The following is an 18,391-nucleotide window of genomic DNA, read 5'->3' as shown; positions in this document are numbered from 1 at the left end:
GCGCGTCTTGCGCCAGCATAACAACTTGGGGAGCCCCATCCTCTTCCCCCGACGCTTTCTGCGAAGTTCCGGAGTTGGGGGGATGGGTCTCCCCCCCCTCTTTCCTCCTTCCTGTCCCACCTGGGACGCTGGCTCTTCTACCCTGCCAGAGCCTTGGACCCCACTTCCTGTTTCCCCACTGGAGCTGGAGCTTTCCCTGCTCTCAGTCGTGCTCTGGGCTGGGCTGGAACTCAGGAGGGGAGGGGCTTCGCGATACCCCTTGCCCCTCACAATACCTATGTGCCCCACTCCCCAAAGAAATACTTGAATTTGTGATGAAGCCTGAACCACGCCCCCGGAACATACAATTCCACTCTCTTGGGAACGACCTACCTGCCACGGCATGAGGATCAGAGTAGAACTCGTCCAGCTGCGAGGTGGAGCAGTCCAGAGCGGCTTTCAGCTTCTTTAGCTTGGAAGCGCCAGCCGCGATCCGGAACAAGCCCTGTGTCATGACGGAAAAGAGAAATCCTCTTAACGGGGGCAGTTTCTGCACCATGACAAAACGTCCTTCAGCACCTGCTAAGGCTGCACGTTACGCCAAGCAGCTTGCTCAGTCTCAAAGGTGTTAACATTCGGTTCAATTCAATACACATCACTTTGCTTTGCCAGAACAAAGAGCTGGGTCCAAACCAACAAAATGAATTTCTACAGGGACAAATGTCAGGTTCTATCCTTAGGCAGGAAAAATCAGATGCACAAATATGAGATGGAAGACACCTGGCTTGCCAGTAGTACCTGTGAGAAGGATCTAGGGGTCTTAGTGAACCACAAGCTTCACATTAGTCAACTGTGTGATTCAGCAGCAATAAAAAATAATGCTATTCTAGACAGCATCAACAGAAGTATAGTGTTCAGATCAAGGGACGTAATAGTACCACTCTATTCTGCCTTAGTCAAACCACACTTGGAATACTGTGTCCAGTTCTGGCTGCCACAATTTAAGAAGGATGAGGAACAGTTGAGGGGTATATTTAGCTTGCAAAAAGGTAGAGAGTGGCTGAAGCTGCCACTTGCCCAGCCTGGTGCCCTCCAGAAGGCTTTGGACTGCAACTTCCAACAGGATGGGAGTTGTAGTTCAAAGCACTGGAGGGCACTGAGCAACAGTGAGATGATGGGTGCCCTACCTCCTCCTTCATGCCAGTTTCCAGCAACATCATCACACATGCCTCAATCGGGAGGGCAATTTCACGGCCGCTGCGCTTGAGATGCTCTTCCAGGGGAGTCCCAAAAGCTGGCTTCTCAGTCCACTTGTCTAGCAAGAGAGGCACGATTAACAGTCAGCAACACAACTGCCATGTAGTAAAAGGATGGAATCTGGAGTAGCAGTGAGCAATGATATGAGCAGCTTTGAACCGTTCACTTGGCAAAGCCCTTTAAATTTTTCTCTGGGAAAGTAGCAAGGATGCCAAGCCTGTGCAAAGTCATTTGGGGAAAAAAAGAAAGAATCCTCCCGACAGCCAATGCCCTCAAATATTGCCCATCTCTGTACAACCGGCTGATGCAGTTCTAGATGCCAGGGCTCACAATTCAAGCAATCATATTCACCAAAGACTTGGCTGCTGACTCCTGTGCAAAAAAGCCAGGCTTTTCCTGAAGGCCAAATTCACATGGCCTCCTTGACATTCATGCTTCAAGATGCTCAGTGCAAGCTCAGAACTGCAAGCTGTTCGCAAAATGAAATCACCACCCACCAGCCTGTGGGGGTTTGTTTGAAACTAGGCTTTCTGTGGGTCTTTGAGAACAAATTCCCTTCTGTGTCCCAGAATCCAATTACCATAGGCCACACTGCTTGGGTCACAAACTGTACCTATGAAATGCTAGGTTGCATGATCACCGCATACCTTGATAGGTAGCTTATATGTGAACAGGTGTAAAAACAATGTGGAAAAGGACATTGTCAGGAGAATCTGCTTGCTTAGGCTGTACTAATGTGCCTTGAGCCAAATTGATAGAAAGTAGACACAAAATTTTCCCTGCTAATTCAGGCATGCTTTTCCTTTGAGAACGTGACTTAATTTTGGCATGTGTAATGCAAAGGCAAGGGAATGCCTCTATACAAGCCTGTATAACTTTTAATCCTGTGGACTCCACACCTTTATGGGTTCCCTAGCAGCCACTGTGGTTCTGACCAAACAAAAGCTGTCTTAAACACCGCGACTGAAGCGGTTATTGAAGAAAACCCACTACAGATGAATGTACTTTCTCCTCTCATAAGGACCAAGTTTTCCATTGTGCCTCTGCACATGTATTCTCCCCACCCACCCTATTTGGGTTTTTCTATATGGTGTCCACAGTTTGAGGTTTTCCTATAGAGTGAAGCTAGAGCAGACTAGCTTGCCACAGGCATGGAAGCAGGTTGACCTGGTGCAGAAAGGCTCGCCAGCTGTATTTTTGCCAGCTGCTTACCCACCCTGTTCCAAAGGCCAGCGAGATTTGAGCACTGTGTCAAGAGCAGATCAGCACACACTTAAACAGGGATGTGAACTGGATCCAAGAGGAAGGCACAGCATGACATCACCTGGCTGACTTTAGACAGGATTTGCTCACAGGATATAAAGGTGTAGCACCTGCCCCTTTAGGCAAACATGAAACCACAATGTTGACAGATTAAATGTTTGGAAGGCTGTTCAATCTGCTCTCCAAGACAGCAGAGGCTGCTATCATTATAGTGATCCAGATTTACCTTTGTCAACACTGCAATATGGAGGAAATAGTTTTTTTTAAAATAAAAAAAATGGCTCTTGCAAATCGTTTTGCACAAGCCAGCTTCTTTTCTCCCCAATCTGCCAAAGAAAACACTCTTTAACTATTATTTGCTCTTCTAGTTGAAAAGATGGAGGAGTTAAGAGCATCAGCAGACTGTTAGTTATGCAGGAAGTGCTAGCAATGAGATGTCTGAGGTCACTCCAAGGCGTTTGATGCTTTTGCCACATTGCCGTGGCACAAGGCACCAGGGTGCACAGAACCACCAGCACCCAACTGGGCACCTCCCAAGCTCCTTTCCTGGGCAGAAGATGAAGTGCATCAACATGGAGAACAGCAGAGCACAGACTGTCTTCCGGCTCATTGCCAAATGACATGCAGCAGCAAGGGCCGGCCAAAGCAGAATGGCTGACGCGTTTCTCTCCTGCTCAAACGTAAATTGCCACCATACTTCTTCAGAGAGACCAGGAAGACTCCAGTGCAATTCCGTGGATCAGGTGGTTGATGGGTTTGCAAAGACCACAGGCCCAATCAGGCCCACTGAGCCTCTACTTCTCCCTCTCTCTCTTGCTATTAAGTCTACACTTTGCTCTGATGATGTGAGGAGCTATTAGTATCCCCAGCCTAGATTATTCTGCACTTTGGTGTCAGGCTGCACATGCACACATATGCATTATGATGAGTAGACACGGCAGTCAGGACTGCTGCACCGAGTAGACACGGCAGTCAGGACTGCTGCAGGTGCCCTGGGCAGCTCTCTTCTCTTCATTGCGGCATGGCTGGGATGCTTGCCATACTGTGGAGTCTCCCATGGGGTGGGGAAGGGGTGGGGCATGGTGTCAACAAGCACCTTCAAAACCTGGAACAGCCATGGGTCCTTACTAGCCGCCAACAATGAGCTTACAGAATGTACTGCCACAAAAGACAGTGGTGGCCAATAAATAAGATTTAGATCAATTTGGGGGAGCCCACATCTATCAAGGGTCATTTAGCCATAGTAGAAGATCCTATGATTTTAGAGTGCTGGTTTTTGTTTGCAGAACTCTTTATACATGTCTCTGAATGACTGGCAGCTAGAAAAACGACTTAAGGCTTTTTAAACAGCAGGCCAACTAAGTGTTGCCGTATGGAGTGGGCACCTGTTCACCGTTCCAGCCAGCCAGACAGTTCACAGCCCTACTCCAGGATACTCCCTTTCATTCTTCCTCTCACAAGTGGTCCATCAGCTTTTATTTAACACTGAGCACCGCCCCCAATCCCCCACTGCCTTAAGGATGATTTTCTCCTAAATATTTTTACACTTCTTCAAACTTTGGAATTGTTTCTGCTGATCTCTTACTGATAACCTCTCTTGCACTTGGATGGTACTGTGATGGCTACGCGAGGACTGCCATTTGCCCCTGTACTATAGAAATGGAGGGAGTGGGAAATTATCACCATACAGAACCTCCATGTACTCAGGCAGTCTACTTCTGAATTGTAGGCACCTGGCTACTGTTTTTTCTAGTGCCCTGCAATGCCTGTTACTCACCTGTCCCTCCCTGCCACTCTAGGTCAGGCTTAGACAACCTGGCTCCCTCCAAATGTTTTGGACTGCAACCCCCAACATTCCCAGCACCGAACAATCCTACTAGGATACATCTGAAAGGATGGAGAAGGCTGCTCTTGCCCTGCTGCTCACTCCCCAAAGACACCTCGCTTGCTTCCAAGTTTCTGAATGGCCTCTTGAAAGCTCAACCCCAAAGGGAATATAGAGAATCTCAGGTTCAAATCTTTAGCATCTCAAGGCTGGGAAACACCATCTCTCTCTGCCTGAGACACTGAAGAGCTGCTGCCACTCAAGAGATAATACGGTACTAGCCTGGGTAGTATCAGGAAGCTTCATGGATTCCTAAATATGGCAATCAAAAAAGTAACAGGTGGCCAGGAGAGGTGGTGGCTCTGGGTGGGCAAGCCAAGAGGTGGATCTGGCAGGCTCATGGCATGGTGCTGCCCCCTGAGGAGTTTCAGACCAAATCCATCGTGGTTTGTTAGTGTATTAATAGAGGCTTGGAAGAATGTCAGAAATGCAGCTGCAGAGAGGATGGGGGGGGGCAATTTGGGAAGATGGTGTCATTAAGAAAGGCCCCGTGTCCTTATTCCAGAAAGATGGCATGCCAAAGGGGGAGAATAAAAAAGAAAAAGTCAGAGGAGGAGAGTGCAAAGGTGGCACAGGCAAAAGCAGGAGGCAGAGCACAGGTTTACTTTACCTTGATGGGCCTGGATTTCAGGGAGCACCTTTTCTAAGACTGCTAATGCTTTTCTATGGTAATCTGCTTGGGCTTCTAATAACTGAGAATAGAACCCACATTTTAAAAACAAAATGTTAGCATTGGGTGAACACAACAAGAACAACAGCAACAACAACAACAACAACACCACACAGGCAGTCGGATTAAGCATGTGAAATGTATGTCTGGAGAAAGGAAGAGCTCTCGGAGGAGAGAGAGGTACTCACAGAGACAAAGTAGCGGGCATAGTCGCCTTCTTTGGAAATGAAGTTATACATGTCCGCTGCAAGTTGATCCTTTCGGGCAGAGGAGGAGGGGGGAACAAGACAAACTGCAAGTCAGCAACAGCAAAGCCCATGAAAGGCACCACATTTCCAAGAAGACACAAATGCAAAACCCGAGAGCTTAAACTGCTCCCTCCCCAGGCTGCCTGTCCACCAGCCATCAGGCCAGAACACCTCCCAATACACAATCCCATCATGCTGTGCAAATTCTGCACAACCACGGCCCCTCGGTCCATATGCAGAGCCACACATCAGGTCAAATATTCCTTGGCCTAACAGTATCTGCTTTACAGAAACATGATTCTACCCATTATTATAATATTGATATGGCTGTAAAAACCCACCCACCAAGCTTGGCAGTAGAGTAGGCAGTGCGTAGTTCAGGGCCACATTTCCTTCTAGGAAACCTTCTGGGGGCCAAATGCTAGTGATGGGAAGGGCAATAGATGCAAAATTTTGCCTTTGCACAGTAGCCTAGCTTCAACACCCACCCAAATTAAATAGTTTTTTTTTATAAAAAAGGTACATTAAAATTCAAGCCACATGCAAACTAGGCAAAACCACACAACGGGAGGGAAATAAAAGGCTGGTAAAAGGTGTGGAAGGTCCCAAGGGCCAGAGAAGTAGGCTTGGAGGGCCACATCTGGCCCCTGGGCCTGAAGTTTCCCACCCCTGGTACAGCAAAAATGTGTGGTGTGAGAGGGTGCCTGAACATAAGAATATAAGGTAAGCCTGCCAAAGGGGGCCCATATAGTCTAGCATCCCATTCGTACAGTGGACAATCAGATGTCTGTGGGAAATTGGCAAGCAGGATTTGAGCACAAGAGCACTTTCACCCCTCCTGCAGTTCCCAGCAACTGGTATTCAGAAGCATTACTGCCTCCAACTGTGGAAAAGTTCCAGCAGTTGAGCCTCTGCATGGCTCCTTGACCCTGCTGAACGCTAGCAGAACCTCAATAAATTATGCAAGGCAAGTAACAGATACAAAGCAGCAGGGTGACACAATAATAAATATATGAAGAGTTTGCTAATATATGCCAATTTGCCTTATTTATTTTGATCATAGGATTTGGCTTCTCTTAGCACACTGTTGGGCCATGATATGTGGGAGCAGAGATACACAGAGTTAGCTGTAGAGTAAAGATTTACAGGGAGGAATAGCCATGGTGAGTATTAGTAAAATAGAGGGGTTCTGTGCCCCTAAACTCCCTTCCCCAGTGCAGGATGTGACCCATAGGCACAGGCAGCCCCCCGGACACGCGCTGCGCCCCCGTGCACCGAAGGCGGCATATCACGCCCCCCGGGGGGTGCCAGCCACGCCCCCACCGGCTCTCTGCCCCTGGTAGCGGAGCATGCAGCTTTGCCACTGCCCATAGGATCAGTTCTTGAATTATTGGGGTGGGACACATCCACAAGCCCTCCCCCAGAATTTAGCCAAATCATGCCTCCCATTGCCTTCTCAAAACAATAGCTAAGGGGAGCTAGACTCTCCTGGCCAGGAGGTTAGTTGTAGAGAAAAGCAAGTTTTGGGCCGACAATGTTTTGCACTACATGTCCACTAAGCGGAAGAAAAGGCTGGTAACAGAAGACGCGAGTTAGAAAATAAAGCCCAGCAGAAAGGAGACGGGTGGATACATATTCTCTGGGGGGGGGGGAACTGGGCAATGTCTTTGGAAGCCAGATAAGGAGGTCAGCCCTCCCCTGCAGATCTGTGAATCCAGGTGGGAAAGATCTTGGACAAAGATTCTATGCAGTCCTAGATGCTTTCAAATAAATAAACAGAATAAATAGCCCAAGACTGCATACATGCCATACATTTGAAGTACACACAAGAGCAAGAATCCTGAGAACTGTGGTTTGTTATGGGTGCTGGGAATTGTAGCTCTGTGAGGGTTGGACTGCAGTTGCCAGGACTCTGTGTGTGTGGTTTAAATGCATGGTATGAATGCAGCCCAATTCTCCCTGGGGAAGTGTTCCAAGAGTTCTCAACGCACCTTGCACTGCTCGACTTTATTCCCCGCTTCATCCATCTCCTCCTTGAGGGAATCTATCTTCGACGGAAGCCCCTGGAAGTTGGTGGCTGAAGTTTTGTGGGCCTGGTTCCATCTGCACAAGAGAGATCAGAATTATTCTTCTTGCACAAAGAGCACCAGAGAGGGAAAGCAATGAGGAGTGATCATAGGTCTCCAAACTACTTTCCCCCCTTCCTCTGTTAAACACTTTGTGATGCCTGCAGTGTGCCAAGCAGGGTACAGAACATGGGAAGCAGCACAAGCATGGGCACAGGCATAGGTGGGTTCAGAAGCCAAGCCCAGGATGCTCTTTAGCTAAAGCAGTGTGTTGCATTGTGGAACCAATGGACCAGCCTAAGTCTGCTCCATGTCAAGTTTTCCTGGTGCTCAATCACAGGTCTGCCCTGGCCTGTTTTTTTGCACACTTACTGAAAGAACTCATGGAGTAAAAGCCATGTAAATTGCATTCATTCTGTGCAACTGCTACCTGAAAAAATATGATTCTTTAAAAATGCATTTTAATTATTTTAAACAATAACTTAAGCGTTCTGCTGGATTAGGCCAGTGGTCTATCTAGGCCACCATCCTGTTCTCACAGTGTCCCACCAGATACTTAGGAGAAGCCTAAAAGAAGGACCTGGGCACAACAGAATTCTCCCCACTAGCAACTTCCAGCAACTGGCATTCAATGCCAGCCAAGTTGGTAGCCATTGCTGCCTCTTGTGGGAGCCTCTGTCTTCTTTGTCATCCAAAGCCCCAACAGTTTCCTAGCTGGTATCTTGCTACTAAAGTATTTCAAGCTTTGTTGTTGGTGGCCTTCGTTGGTTTTTTTTTTTTTACAGCAATGTGCTGCTCATATTCTTTTTGTAGCATCCCCTATGGTCTGCTTGCCTTTCTTTTGCCAAATGCAAAAGCAAATTTCTTTTCCCAATGCGTTTCTGCCTAAAGTATGTGCTCTGCATGCATTTCTTTATGTGAAATGTATATTTTGGGGAGACTGAAACTGCATTGCAAAATTTGGAGAAGTCCATAATTGAACAGAGAGTTGTGTTCTGATCTGCAAGCAAGTTTGGGGATGTGAAATTGGCCCGGGGCAAAAAGCAAGCCAGACAGATTCCTCCTTTAGTCACAAGGCCAACTCATAGCCTGATCTACAGCCACTAGGGTTTATGAGAACGTAGGAAGAGCCTGCTGGATCAGGCCAATGGTCCATTTAGCTCAGCATCCTGTTCTCACATTGACAACCAGATGCCCTTGTGAAAAACCAGCAAGCAGGATTTGAGCACAAGCACACTCTCCCCTCCTGCAGTTTCCAGTGATAATTGGTATTGAGAAGCATTGCTGCCTCCAGCTACAGAGGCGGAGCACAGCCATCATGACTAGCAGTCACCAATAGCCTTATCCTCCAGAAATATGTCCAGTCCCCTTTTGAAGCCATCACTACCTCCTGCGGAAGTGAGTTCCATAGTTTATGCCATGTGAAGAAGGACTTCCTTTAATGTGTCCTGAATCTTCAAACGCTGAGCTTAATTGGATGTTCACGAGTTCTAGTGTTACAGTTTCCTGTCTTATGCACCTGCCAACACATACTCCATTCCACCAGCTATATGTCCTTATGACAAGACAGATAGACGCATGGTGTCTGGGGAGCTGGAAGACATCTTGAGCAGCAGAGGAAAGCGAGGAGACAAGGCTAAAATGTCTCTTCCCCAAATGCAGTGGACCAAGATGGAAAGGTTTTTGTTGACTGGATGTGGCCTTACGTGGCAGCCAAGTACTCCTGAGAAGGATGCCCCAAAGCCACGATGGAATCCATCCTGGTATTTCCTGTGCTGAAGTAGGAAGAGGAGTGTGTGTGTTTGTGTTTGTATTTGTATTACCTGGCTCTTGCAGAATCCCAGTCCAGCACCAGTTTTGCAAGCTGCTTCCTCTGTTTTTGAATGTTGGGGATTTCCGTCTGAAAGGGTAAGACGACAGGAAGCTGACAGTTGAGACGTTTCTTGTGCAGACAGCTATATTTGTCTTAAGTGCACACAAAGCAACACCTGATTCTTGGCGGGTCTCAACGATTGTGTCATTTTAGGGAACGGGTCATGCTTGGGTTATGGACAGCGGCAGAAGCAACTTACCTCTGAGAGGAGGTTCAGTGGCTCTAAAATATCTTTCTCAACCTGCACCTCATGGTGAGAGAGCTCCATTGCTAGCTTATTTTCTGCTTCACCACAAGTCTCCAGCATTTTCCTTAAAACAAAGAAGAATACACAGTTGCCTTAGATAGGTGGATTCCAAGCATTGGGAGGGAGAAAGGAAAGAGGTAATGAGAGCTCCTTTTATCTCCAGGGCTACTTATAGGAGAGTCATGTAAGGTTTTCATTGTTACACTTAAAACCAAAGTTTCAGGAGCAAATTCATGAGATCTGTTTTGGCTTGTATTCTTTTTTAAAAAATACTGAATTGGTGCATTGCCTGGCATGCATAAAATTAGGTCACTGGTTATATCTGAACAAATGACAAAGGACCATGACCAGGAAAAATAACAGTGATGCAACCCTTACCCCAGCAAAGTTTCATCGCTTAGCTGCAGAGCGCCTTCCTGCATATTCTGAGCAAAAGCAGTGAGAGGAAGCTTTTTCTGTAGAGAGAAAACAAATATTGCTATCGTTGGGGTTAAGGAAATGCCAGGTCCGATGCTACTTTCCTACTGAGAGATAGAACCATTTAAGTTAAAAGGATAAGCCTAGCTTAGGTTCAATAAATCCAATGGGTCTACTCTGAGTAGCAACCTGTGGCTGCTGAACTTGGGCACTGGGAAAAAGATGGTGGGACAATGGTGATGACAATGGGAAGGAAAGGAAGTGGAGCTTAGGTGGGTCAGACTGATGTGCACTGGATTTAAAAAGAGACATTGGGTGGGGAGGCTGACCTGATGACTGAGTGTACCATACTTAACAGACAGTGCCACTGTCTTCAACAGCTACTAACTCTGCTGTCTATCTTCTATCTCTACTGTCAGAAGCAGCATTATTCTGACTACCAGTTGCTGGAAATGGCAGAACGGAAGGTTGCTGTTGCACTCAGGTCCTGCTTGCAGGCTTCCCATTGGGGCATCTGGGTGGCCCCTGTGGGACTAGGATGCTGGAGGAGATGGGCATTTGGGTTTGATCCAGCTACAAGGCTCTTCTTGTGTTCCTAGTCCATCAACTTGTGAGCTGGAGCATCAATTCCAACTCTCTCCAGCAACTGTGAAGATGGAACCTGTGAGGGGTTTTTCAGTTTAACAAATGTGGAGAATCATTTAAGGCTGTGGTCTAAACCACTGAGCCTAGGGCTTGCCAATCAGAAGGTTGGCGGTTTGATTCCCCGCAACGGGGTGAGCTCCTGTTGTTCGGTCCCAACTCCTCCCAACCTAGCAGTTTGAAAGCACGTCAAAGTGCAAGTAGATAAATAGGTACTGCTCCGGCGGGAAGGTAAACGGTGTTGAACTCCACAAGTGCCAGCTAAGATAGGGCTCTGGGTGGTGCTGGATGAGCAATGACAGAGGAAGAGGCAGTTAGCTCTGTTAAAGAAGTCTAATGTGCAAAATTTCTGTGCAAGGTGGAGGGGAGGCCTGGAGGCCAAACTTGGCCCGCTGGGGTCCCTGTTTGGCCAGTGCAGCCGGCTTCCCTGAACTGCACTCAACCGCTCACAACTGATGTTGTATATTATGTCAGGTTTGCGGTGGGTCAAATTTGGCCTGCAGGGGTGGAGATAACAATGTGGTTAGGAACTAACCCCCCAAAAATAGCACATGCAAAAGTAACGGGGAGTAAGAGCATCATGGCAGGGTCTGGAGAACTTGATTCTGCGAAATTACAGAGGCTTCTGAAGGATGGCTGACTTGCCAGAACAGGAGCCAAGCATCCCTTTCTCTTTCAGATGTTGGGCAGCACATCTGGACGAGCTCTGTGCAGTGCTTGGAAGAGAATGAGGAGCCCAGTGGAACAGGAGCACTTTGGGAAGGACAGACTTGAAGAGTGAGGAACTTGGAAGTAGTGCTGTGCACCAGCTAGCGAGCTGTGGATTCAACCCGTTGGGGTCTGCTTCCCCAGCTTGGGAACTGTGAGCTGCGTACCTCTTCTTCCTGCCCCGACAGCCCCAGATCACTCTTGCAGCCCAGCCTGGACTGATCTCTGCGTGTCGCTACCTGACTCGGCCAAAACATGGATCTCCCCGAATTGGCATGGTTCAGCCTGGCCAAATCTGGAGCATAGTTCTCCTTGGAAGGGGTTGGCACTTACATGTCTCTTTTCTGCATCTGTTCCAGACTGCCCATGCAAACACATGCCTAGCCTCTTGCAGGAAGTGTGGCATACGGACCTCACGTTGTCGAGACGGCGCTCAATCTAGATGGTGAAGAAATAGGGAAGGGAAACTGCACATGAGGCTCTTTGTACGTCTAGCAATTGCACCATGAAACCCAACATTTATTTGATTCAGCCTCATTACCTCCTCTCCCAGGTAGAACCCTGGGAACAGAGCACTGTCTGGCCAGACATGCCATAAAGTTTCACTGCCTTGTTTTAAAACTATTAATTGTTAGCTGCCTCAAGCTGACAGAAAAGGTAGGCTGGTACTTTTTTTTTTGCGGACAGCACACTTTCAACTGTGGGGCAACTGGCAGGTCTAACATTAAAGGAAATGCCACTGTAGGAAGGCAGGTTTGCTTGCAAAGAACTGCAAGCATTTGATAAGGAACTGAGATTCCCTCTGTGAAAGAATTTTCGTTCAAATATCTGAGAGTGCAAAGACGTCTGCCAAGTTCTGCTGGGAACCTCCATGCACAACAGCAAAAGGAATGTGGTTTATCTGTGTTTTGATGAGTCATGAGGGTTAAAAGGAGGCCTTCTGGAATGGTTTCTGTTTGAACAAAACCAGCCAAAAAGAAAAAAAGGCAGAACAAGTTTCAACTGTAGAGAGGCATGTAAACAGATAGGAATCCTATCTGCAGCCTTTTAAAATGCTGCACTTAAAAATACTTCTCACTCCAACCAGCTGGTGAGGGGCCTGGAGGCCAAGACCTACCGTATGTGGAAAAATGGAAGGCACTGTTTATAAGTATGGTAGTCTGCAGGAGAGGTACTACGATAATCAGCCACCTTCAAATATTTGAACAGCTGTCACATAGGTGACAGAGGAATTTCTCTGTATCTGTCTATTTATTTTATTTATTAAACTGGACCAGAACAAACAAATTCACAGTATAAGGAAGACTATTTCAATTACGTTAGAAAGAACTCCCTGATAGCATGAGCTGTTTTAAGAGTAGAGCCTGGGAAGGTGGCAGGTTCTTCGTTGTTAAAAGTTCTTAAGAAGCAATTAGATGCCCACCTCTGCTGTAGGAGAGGATTTCCTGCATCAGCCAAGGGTTTGGTCTAAATGACCTTTGAGGGCCCTGCCACTTCTGAGGCTATACAGGTCTGCAACACTTCAGTGCCTACGGTAGTTGCATTTGCTTTTCCAAAGCCTGTTAGGTGCAAATGATGTTAGACAAGTGTTCCCCCAAATCTTTAAATATTTGGTAGATTTGTATCCTGTTTTTTTTACTGAAATCCTCAAAGCATCTCACAACATGGCATTGGGTGCTAATATGCTGTGGTGGAAGAGTGAAAATTTGGTTGGCTCCCGTGAGAAAAGGATGCTGGACTAGATGGGTCACTGGCCTGATCCAGCAGGCTCTTTTTATGTTCTTAAGACCAACTTTTGTGCATTAAAACGTGAGACATGCTTCAGTCCTACCCTCAAAGAGATGCACATGCATTTTCCTAAGCAGCTCCCAGAACAACTCCCAGAAGCATCTTCCTTGCAACTGTAGGGTAGTCCAGGCAATGTGGACCCTTGAGAGCTCCCCCTTTGTCCAGCACACCTGGCCTCTTTGGGTTCTGTTACTGCTACTGGCTTTGCTTCTTGCATTTTTAAACATTAGAATAACAGAATTGTAGAGTTGGCAGGGAACCCAAGGATCATTCAGTCTAACCCCCTGCAATGCAGGAACCACAGCTGAAGAATCCCTTACAGATGGCCATCCATTATGGTTGGTTAGTATCTGTCTGTCTCGGGACACAATGGAGACGTGAACCTTGTGGGGGGGGGGTGAAGTCAAACTGTTGGAAGGTTACAGCACCTGCTGTGGCTGTAGAGACCGATATGGGAGAGACATGATCTGTTGCAGCTGGGGCAGATGAAGGCATCTGGTTTTGCTGATGATAAAACTATGATGTTACTTCTCTCTATGCTACTCCCAGGGGTCATTCCTCCTCTGGTCACTGTTATGGATGCATGGCTGTCTGTCTTCAGGCACTGCAGTTGTCTTAAATGGATTCCCACACAGCGGGCCATCCAAATTCTGCTTTAAGAGCCTCCAAGGTAGTCTGTTCCACTGTCAAACACCTGTTACTGTCAGAAAGTTCTTCCTAATATTTAGTTGGAATCTCCTTCCTTGTAATTTGAATCCATTGGTTCAGGTCCTCCCCTCTGGGGCAGTAGAAAACAAGCCTGCTCTATCCTCGATGTGACAACTCTTCAGATAGTCGACGATGGCTCTAATATTCAAAGATGGTTCTAATATAACTCCTCAGACTCCTCTTCTCCAGGCCAAACATTCCCACCTCCCTCAAATGTTTCTCACAAGGCTTGGCTTCCAGTCCCTTTAATCAGCCCTACTCTGCACATGTTCCACACTAAGGCAGAGAAAAAGATAGTGCTATTTATGGGTAACAGTGATGCTTCAGAGATCCCCCACCTTGCCTGTCTGCTGTAGTAGCTGACATATCCTCCTCCCTCCCTTGGGATATCACTACTGCCAAAGTACTGAAACAAAAGGCTTTGCAGGGCCCATCTGCTCCACTGGGCATAGAATGGCTTGCACCCAGGGCACAATTCAGACCCTTCTCATGCAACACCATTTGGAACCATGGCCCTGCAAACTACAGCCCAGTGAAACAGAACAGAACAGTGGCTGGGGATGCCCCTCATCATGAATTCTGTGACGCTCAGCTGGACCCCTGCTCTGCAAGACTGGCCACAAACAGGATGTTCAATCTGCTGCCTACAGCTTGGTTGGCTGACGCAGCTGGTGAGCAGACTGGAACACGGAGCAGCTTCCCCTCAGAAAGGTGGAACAGCATCTAAGTATTTCTTCTGGCCCATACACTTTTTGCTTCTTCCCCTGGCCAAAAAGCATCTTTCACTTGGGACAAAAAACATGCAACTGAGAAGAGTCCAAGTCACCACACAAGAAGCCGTTGACCTTCTGTTTGGTTAACGCAGCTCATTCTTCCACACAGTCACCAGACATTTAAGGCACAGAGGAAGATGCTCCTTTGACAGGTCAGTTGTCCACTGTGGAGACGGATGCGCACAGAGTAGGGCTATACACAGCCTTGGCCCCTTTTGGCTCCATGCTGTGAGGCAGAGGGGGTCCAGCCTCACAGCTCGGGAACAAACTGCACTTTTGAAATGCCAACTTTTCAGTTCTCCCAGCAAGACTAGGAACATCGCAGATGTTCTTATCAGCAAACAGCTGGTCTTAAAGTCTACACATCTTTCTGCTTTGCAACTTATTGTTAAGCCCTTTGGCATTTAAGTGAGTCCAGAGCAACGTACGGAAAGCTTCCTCCTGTCAGAAGGGGCCCTACTCCATCTCTGGAAATGAACATGTTTAAAAGGAGAGCATTCCAAAGGACAGAAACATTTTCTGCCACATGGCGAAACACGTGGAACTCCACAGGAGGAGGAGGAGGAGATGCAACTGAAAATGTACACCCAGCAGCAGACACACTTGGAAAGATTCTGTTCAGCAGCAAAGCCAAACAAGCAAGTGAGCAAGCAGTTCCATTTGGGCGTTGATAGGTCAAGCGCTTGTGCCTGGGAAGCCCATGCTTGCAAAAAAATAGTTTGCCAACAGTTGGCTGGAACAATTTCTGGCTTCTCTCCACCTCCCTCCACTCCAAATATTTCATATGATCACCAAGGCAACAAGGCACTTTTTTTTTTTAAAAAAAAGATCCTTAGCTGCAGATATTTACACGGCAGCACTGCCAAAATCTGCTCCTTTCCCCACCCCTCTGATTCAGAAAGACCATAACCCCATTTAGTCACGTGTAGGAAAGTTGGAATATAAAAATAAAATAAGGGAAAATAGCTTCTGATCCCACGTCTATAAAACAAACAGCTGAATCTCAAGTCTGGAAGGTGAAATATAGCTAGGCTGGAAAACACAGAGCAAGGAGGAGGCTGTGGGCAGTGCAGTCTAATTAGGAACTTCACGTCCTGCTTCCCTGTTTCCAAATGAAAAGCCATAAATGTATACTGATAAGCATTTTACAAATTCAAGAGATTGGTATTTAGTTGCTTTCACTCATTTTTCAGTAATTCCTTTCATTCTACTAAACTCAGGGGACACTGCAGTAGCAATCCACAGTACATTTTTATACGGATAGCGTGAGAAACATAGCGGTCATAATTTACTCTTATGAGTGGCAGAAAAGAAATATCTCATGGGATCATGAAGAAAGGGGCATCCTCTTTATCTCCCCCTGGAGCAAAGCAAGTAAACATGCGTGCTTCGAAACACAGCTGAAACCGACGGGACAGAGCAGGTTGTGAGTGAGGTTCAATGTAACATGTGGGGGTATGCTGCTTGCACAAGTGTATTTCCTTCCTCTCCTCCTGCCAGCGATCCCCTCATGACCCCAAAATCTGCTCCAGAAGGTTGGGGGTCGCTCCAGAGCAGATTTTGGGGAAATCTAGAGGGGGAGAAGAGAAATTGGAAGCCCTGTTGTGCAAGCAGCTTTCTGTTGCGCAAGTGGGAGGACATTGCTGCTTGTTCCAACAAAGGAATGAGACAAAGCTCCCTTCGGCCAGTGCAAAGGATCCAGATTTCAACAGAGACTGACGAGGGGAAAGGCGGAGCCTTTGCTTATCAGCAAACTCTCTTCAAACTCACACATGTGCAACACATGCAGCCAAGAGGCTCTAAGTAACTCTATGGGCTCTGCACTCTTCTGATCTCTCTCTCTCTCTTTCTCTCTCTCTCTCACACACACACACACCATATCTGAGAAATACATGGGGCAATTTCAGCATTTTGAAAATCTTAGCTTACACTTATTTTTATTTCCTTTATGGCTGGGAGGCCAAACTTCAAAATATAAAGGAAACACCCATTGAAATCTCAGGTGCCAGACTAGGACAAGCCAGCAGGCAGGAATAATCTGCACAGCTTGCTGCTCCTGCCCTGGGCAGGAAGAGAAAAATAGGAAGGCACCAAATGCAGGAAAATGAGAGGTGCATAGAAGTCCTTCCTTGGGAGCACCCTGCATAACAACCAGCTCAAGTCCTTGGTGTCCAACTGATTCTTTCTGCAATAGAATTGGAGAGCAAAGTCTCAAGGTGGTTGTTTCAAAGGCTGCCCCTGAAGAAGGATTTATATATTTGAAACTTGTTAGGCTCAATAAGCATACTTTTGTGTACCAGGCGGCTCCCTCTCTTCTTGCCTTGCCTTGGTAGCTAGACAAATTATGTAAAACAATAGATGTTTATTTACTCAATCTGAATGGTTTGCAGAGGTCATTTTCCCACTTAAGTGGAATAGAGGGAGGTCTTGTCACAACCACACAAAGACCTGCCATGCTGCAGTAAGCACAGTGACTCTGAATACTAACACTTCTCACATTTTATTTCACTTCTGACCACACTACCTGCCCTCCAAAACCTTTCAAATTCCTTTCTGGCTATTGTGGTAAATTCCCCCTTCTCTTGCCTGAAATTGTGTTGCAGCTTTCCCATCCAGCATGTGAGAAACAGCCACTGCCTCCCCCGACCCCTCTTCCATAGGCAGCCATTAATTAATAAATTAAAATACCTGTCGCAGATCTTCACTGAGGACTTCAGTCTTCTCCGCTCTGTTGAGAAAGAGAGGAGAGGGGGAAGAAGCACTGAAATGATCTGTGTGTAAAGCAGGATAGAACAAATATGCATTTGTTTAGGAGTACCACCTTGTCTTCTGAAGCTAGCCTTCTCCAAATCGGGGATCTCCAGAGGTGCCTTGCACTATGACTTCCATCAGCCCCCAGCAAGCACAACTAGGCTGGCCAGGGCTAATGGGAATTGTAGTACAAAACATCTCTGGAGATCAAAAGCCTAAGAAAGGCTATTTTAGAACTACTTACGGCATTGTGCTGCTGTCTATGGGGCCATGACTGCAACATGCTTCTCTCACCTCAGCACAAATGATGCATGCCCCACGTTGACAGCAGATCGCCGCAAAGGCCCAGTCTTCTATCACCTATTTGGCCACACAGCTATGAAGTCCATTGGGTGACCTGTGGGGACTCCCCACTCCGCCCACGTATGATCTACCTTACAGAGGTTTAAAAGGAGGAGACCATGTGCTGCACAAATAAACTCCATGAAGGCAGGGCAGGGGAAATATGATATTAAAAAAGCCCACACAGGGACAGCTATGGGCAGGATTCTTGCATGCCAGGGTTGTGGACTAGATGACTCTGGGGGTACCTTCCAACTCTATAATTCCATTATTTCAGGAGAATTAGATGCAGTGACGGGGAGAACTTGTGCAGCAGCGCTATAGACAGCACCCCAGAGCTGTGCGCTCAAGGAAAACACTCTCCCCATTATGCGGATGTGAAACTCTACCTGGTCTGAGGCAATCCTTGGCAGCATGTTTTGAAAAGCATTTTTCCATAAGCTTGCGAGTTGGCTGCCAGACAGATTTATTTATTCACAGGCTTCATGCTTTTCCTGAGAATTGGCAGATCCCACATAAACCCAAGGATGGTTACTGTGCTTATTTTCTTTCTCCTCCCAATGAGAGAGAAAAGTTCAAAAACACAGGCATCCCAGCCCCTTCTGAGCCATCGAGTCAGATTGGTCTCACAGCCATGGCATCTTTCTGCCTTGTCGTACTTGGGCTCCTAGCCAGGAGCTTGCAATAGCCTGGTGAAATGTTTACCTTGAAAAAGCAGCTCAGCTCAGTGATAGACCTGTGCACGCAGAAGGTTCAATTGCCAGATTCTCCATG

The 18,391-nt window shown here is 47.1% G+C and overlaps 1 protein-coding gene across 8 annotated transcripts in view; it reads right to left on the bottom strand.

Annotated features, from left to right (window-relative positions):
* The window catches only part of ARHGAP17 (Rho GTPase activating protein 17), a 63,652-nt gene that overhangs the window by 20,495 nt on the left and 24,766 nt on the right, over positions 1–18,391 (bottom strand). For all 8 annotated transcript variants that reach the window (XR_009558574.1, XM_060282899.1, XM_060282898.1 and 5 more), the window contains exons 2-11: positions 17,213–17,252; positions 11,589–11,693; positions 9,867–9,943; positions 9,441–9,552; positions 9,192–9,268; positions 7,294–7,405; positions 5,243–5,311; positions 4,995–5,076; positions 1,167–1,294; positions 373–484 (exon numbers count right to left, since the gene is read on the bottom strand). Coding sequence is in view for 7 of the 8 variants with exons in the window: in XM_060282899.1 (XP_060138882.1) it covers positions 373–484; positions 1,167–1,294; positions 4,995–5,076; positions 5,243–5,311; positions 7,294–7,405; positions 9,192–9,268; positions 9,441–9,552; positions 9,867–9,943; positions 11,589–11,693; positions 17,213–17,252 (914 nt within the window). In the remaining variant the exon portion in view is untranslated. The remainder of the gene's footprint in view (positions 1–372; positions 485–1,166; positions 1,295–4,994; positions 5,077–5,242; positions 5,312–7,293; positions 7,406–9,191; positions 9,269–9,440; positions 9,553–9,866; positions 9,944–11,588; positions 11,694–17,212; positions 17,253–18,391) is intronic.

This window comes from Zootoca vivipara, chromosome 14 (genome assembly GCF_963506605.1).
Source record: "Zootoca vivipara chromosome 14, rZooViv1.1, whole genome shotgun sequence".
Taxonomy (NCBI): domain Eukaryota; kingdom Metazoa; phylum Chordata; class Lepidosauria; order Squamata; family Lacertidae; genus Zootoca; species Zootoca vivipara.
The sequence above is the reverse complement of the archived record's forward strand: the minus strand, read 5'-3'. Positions and strand labels throughout refer to the sequence as shown.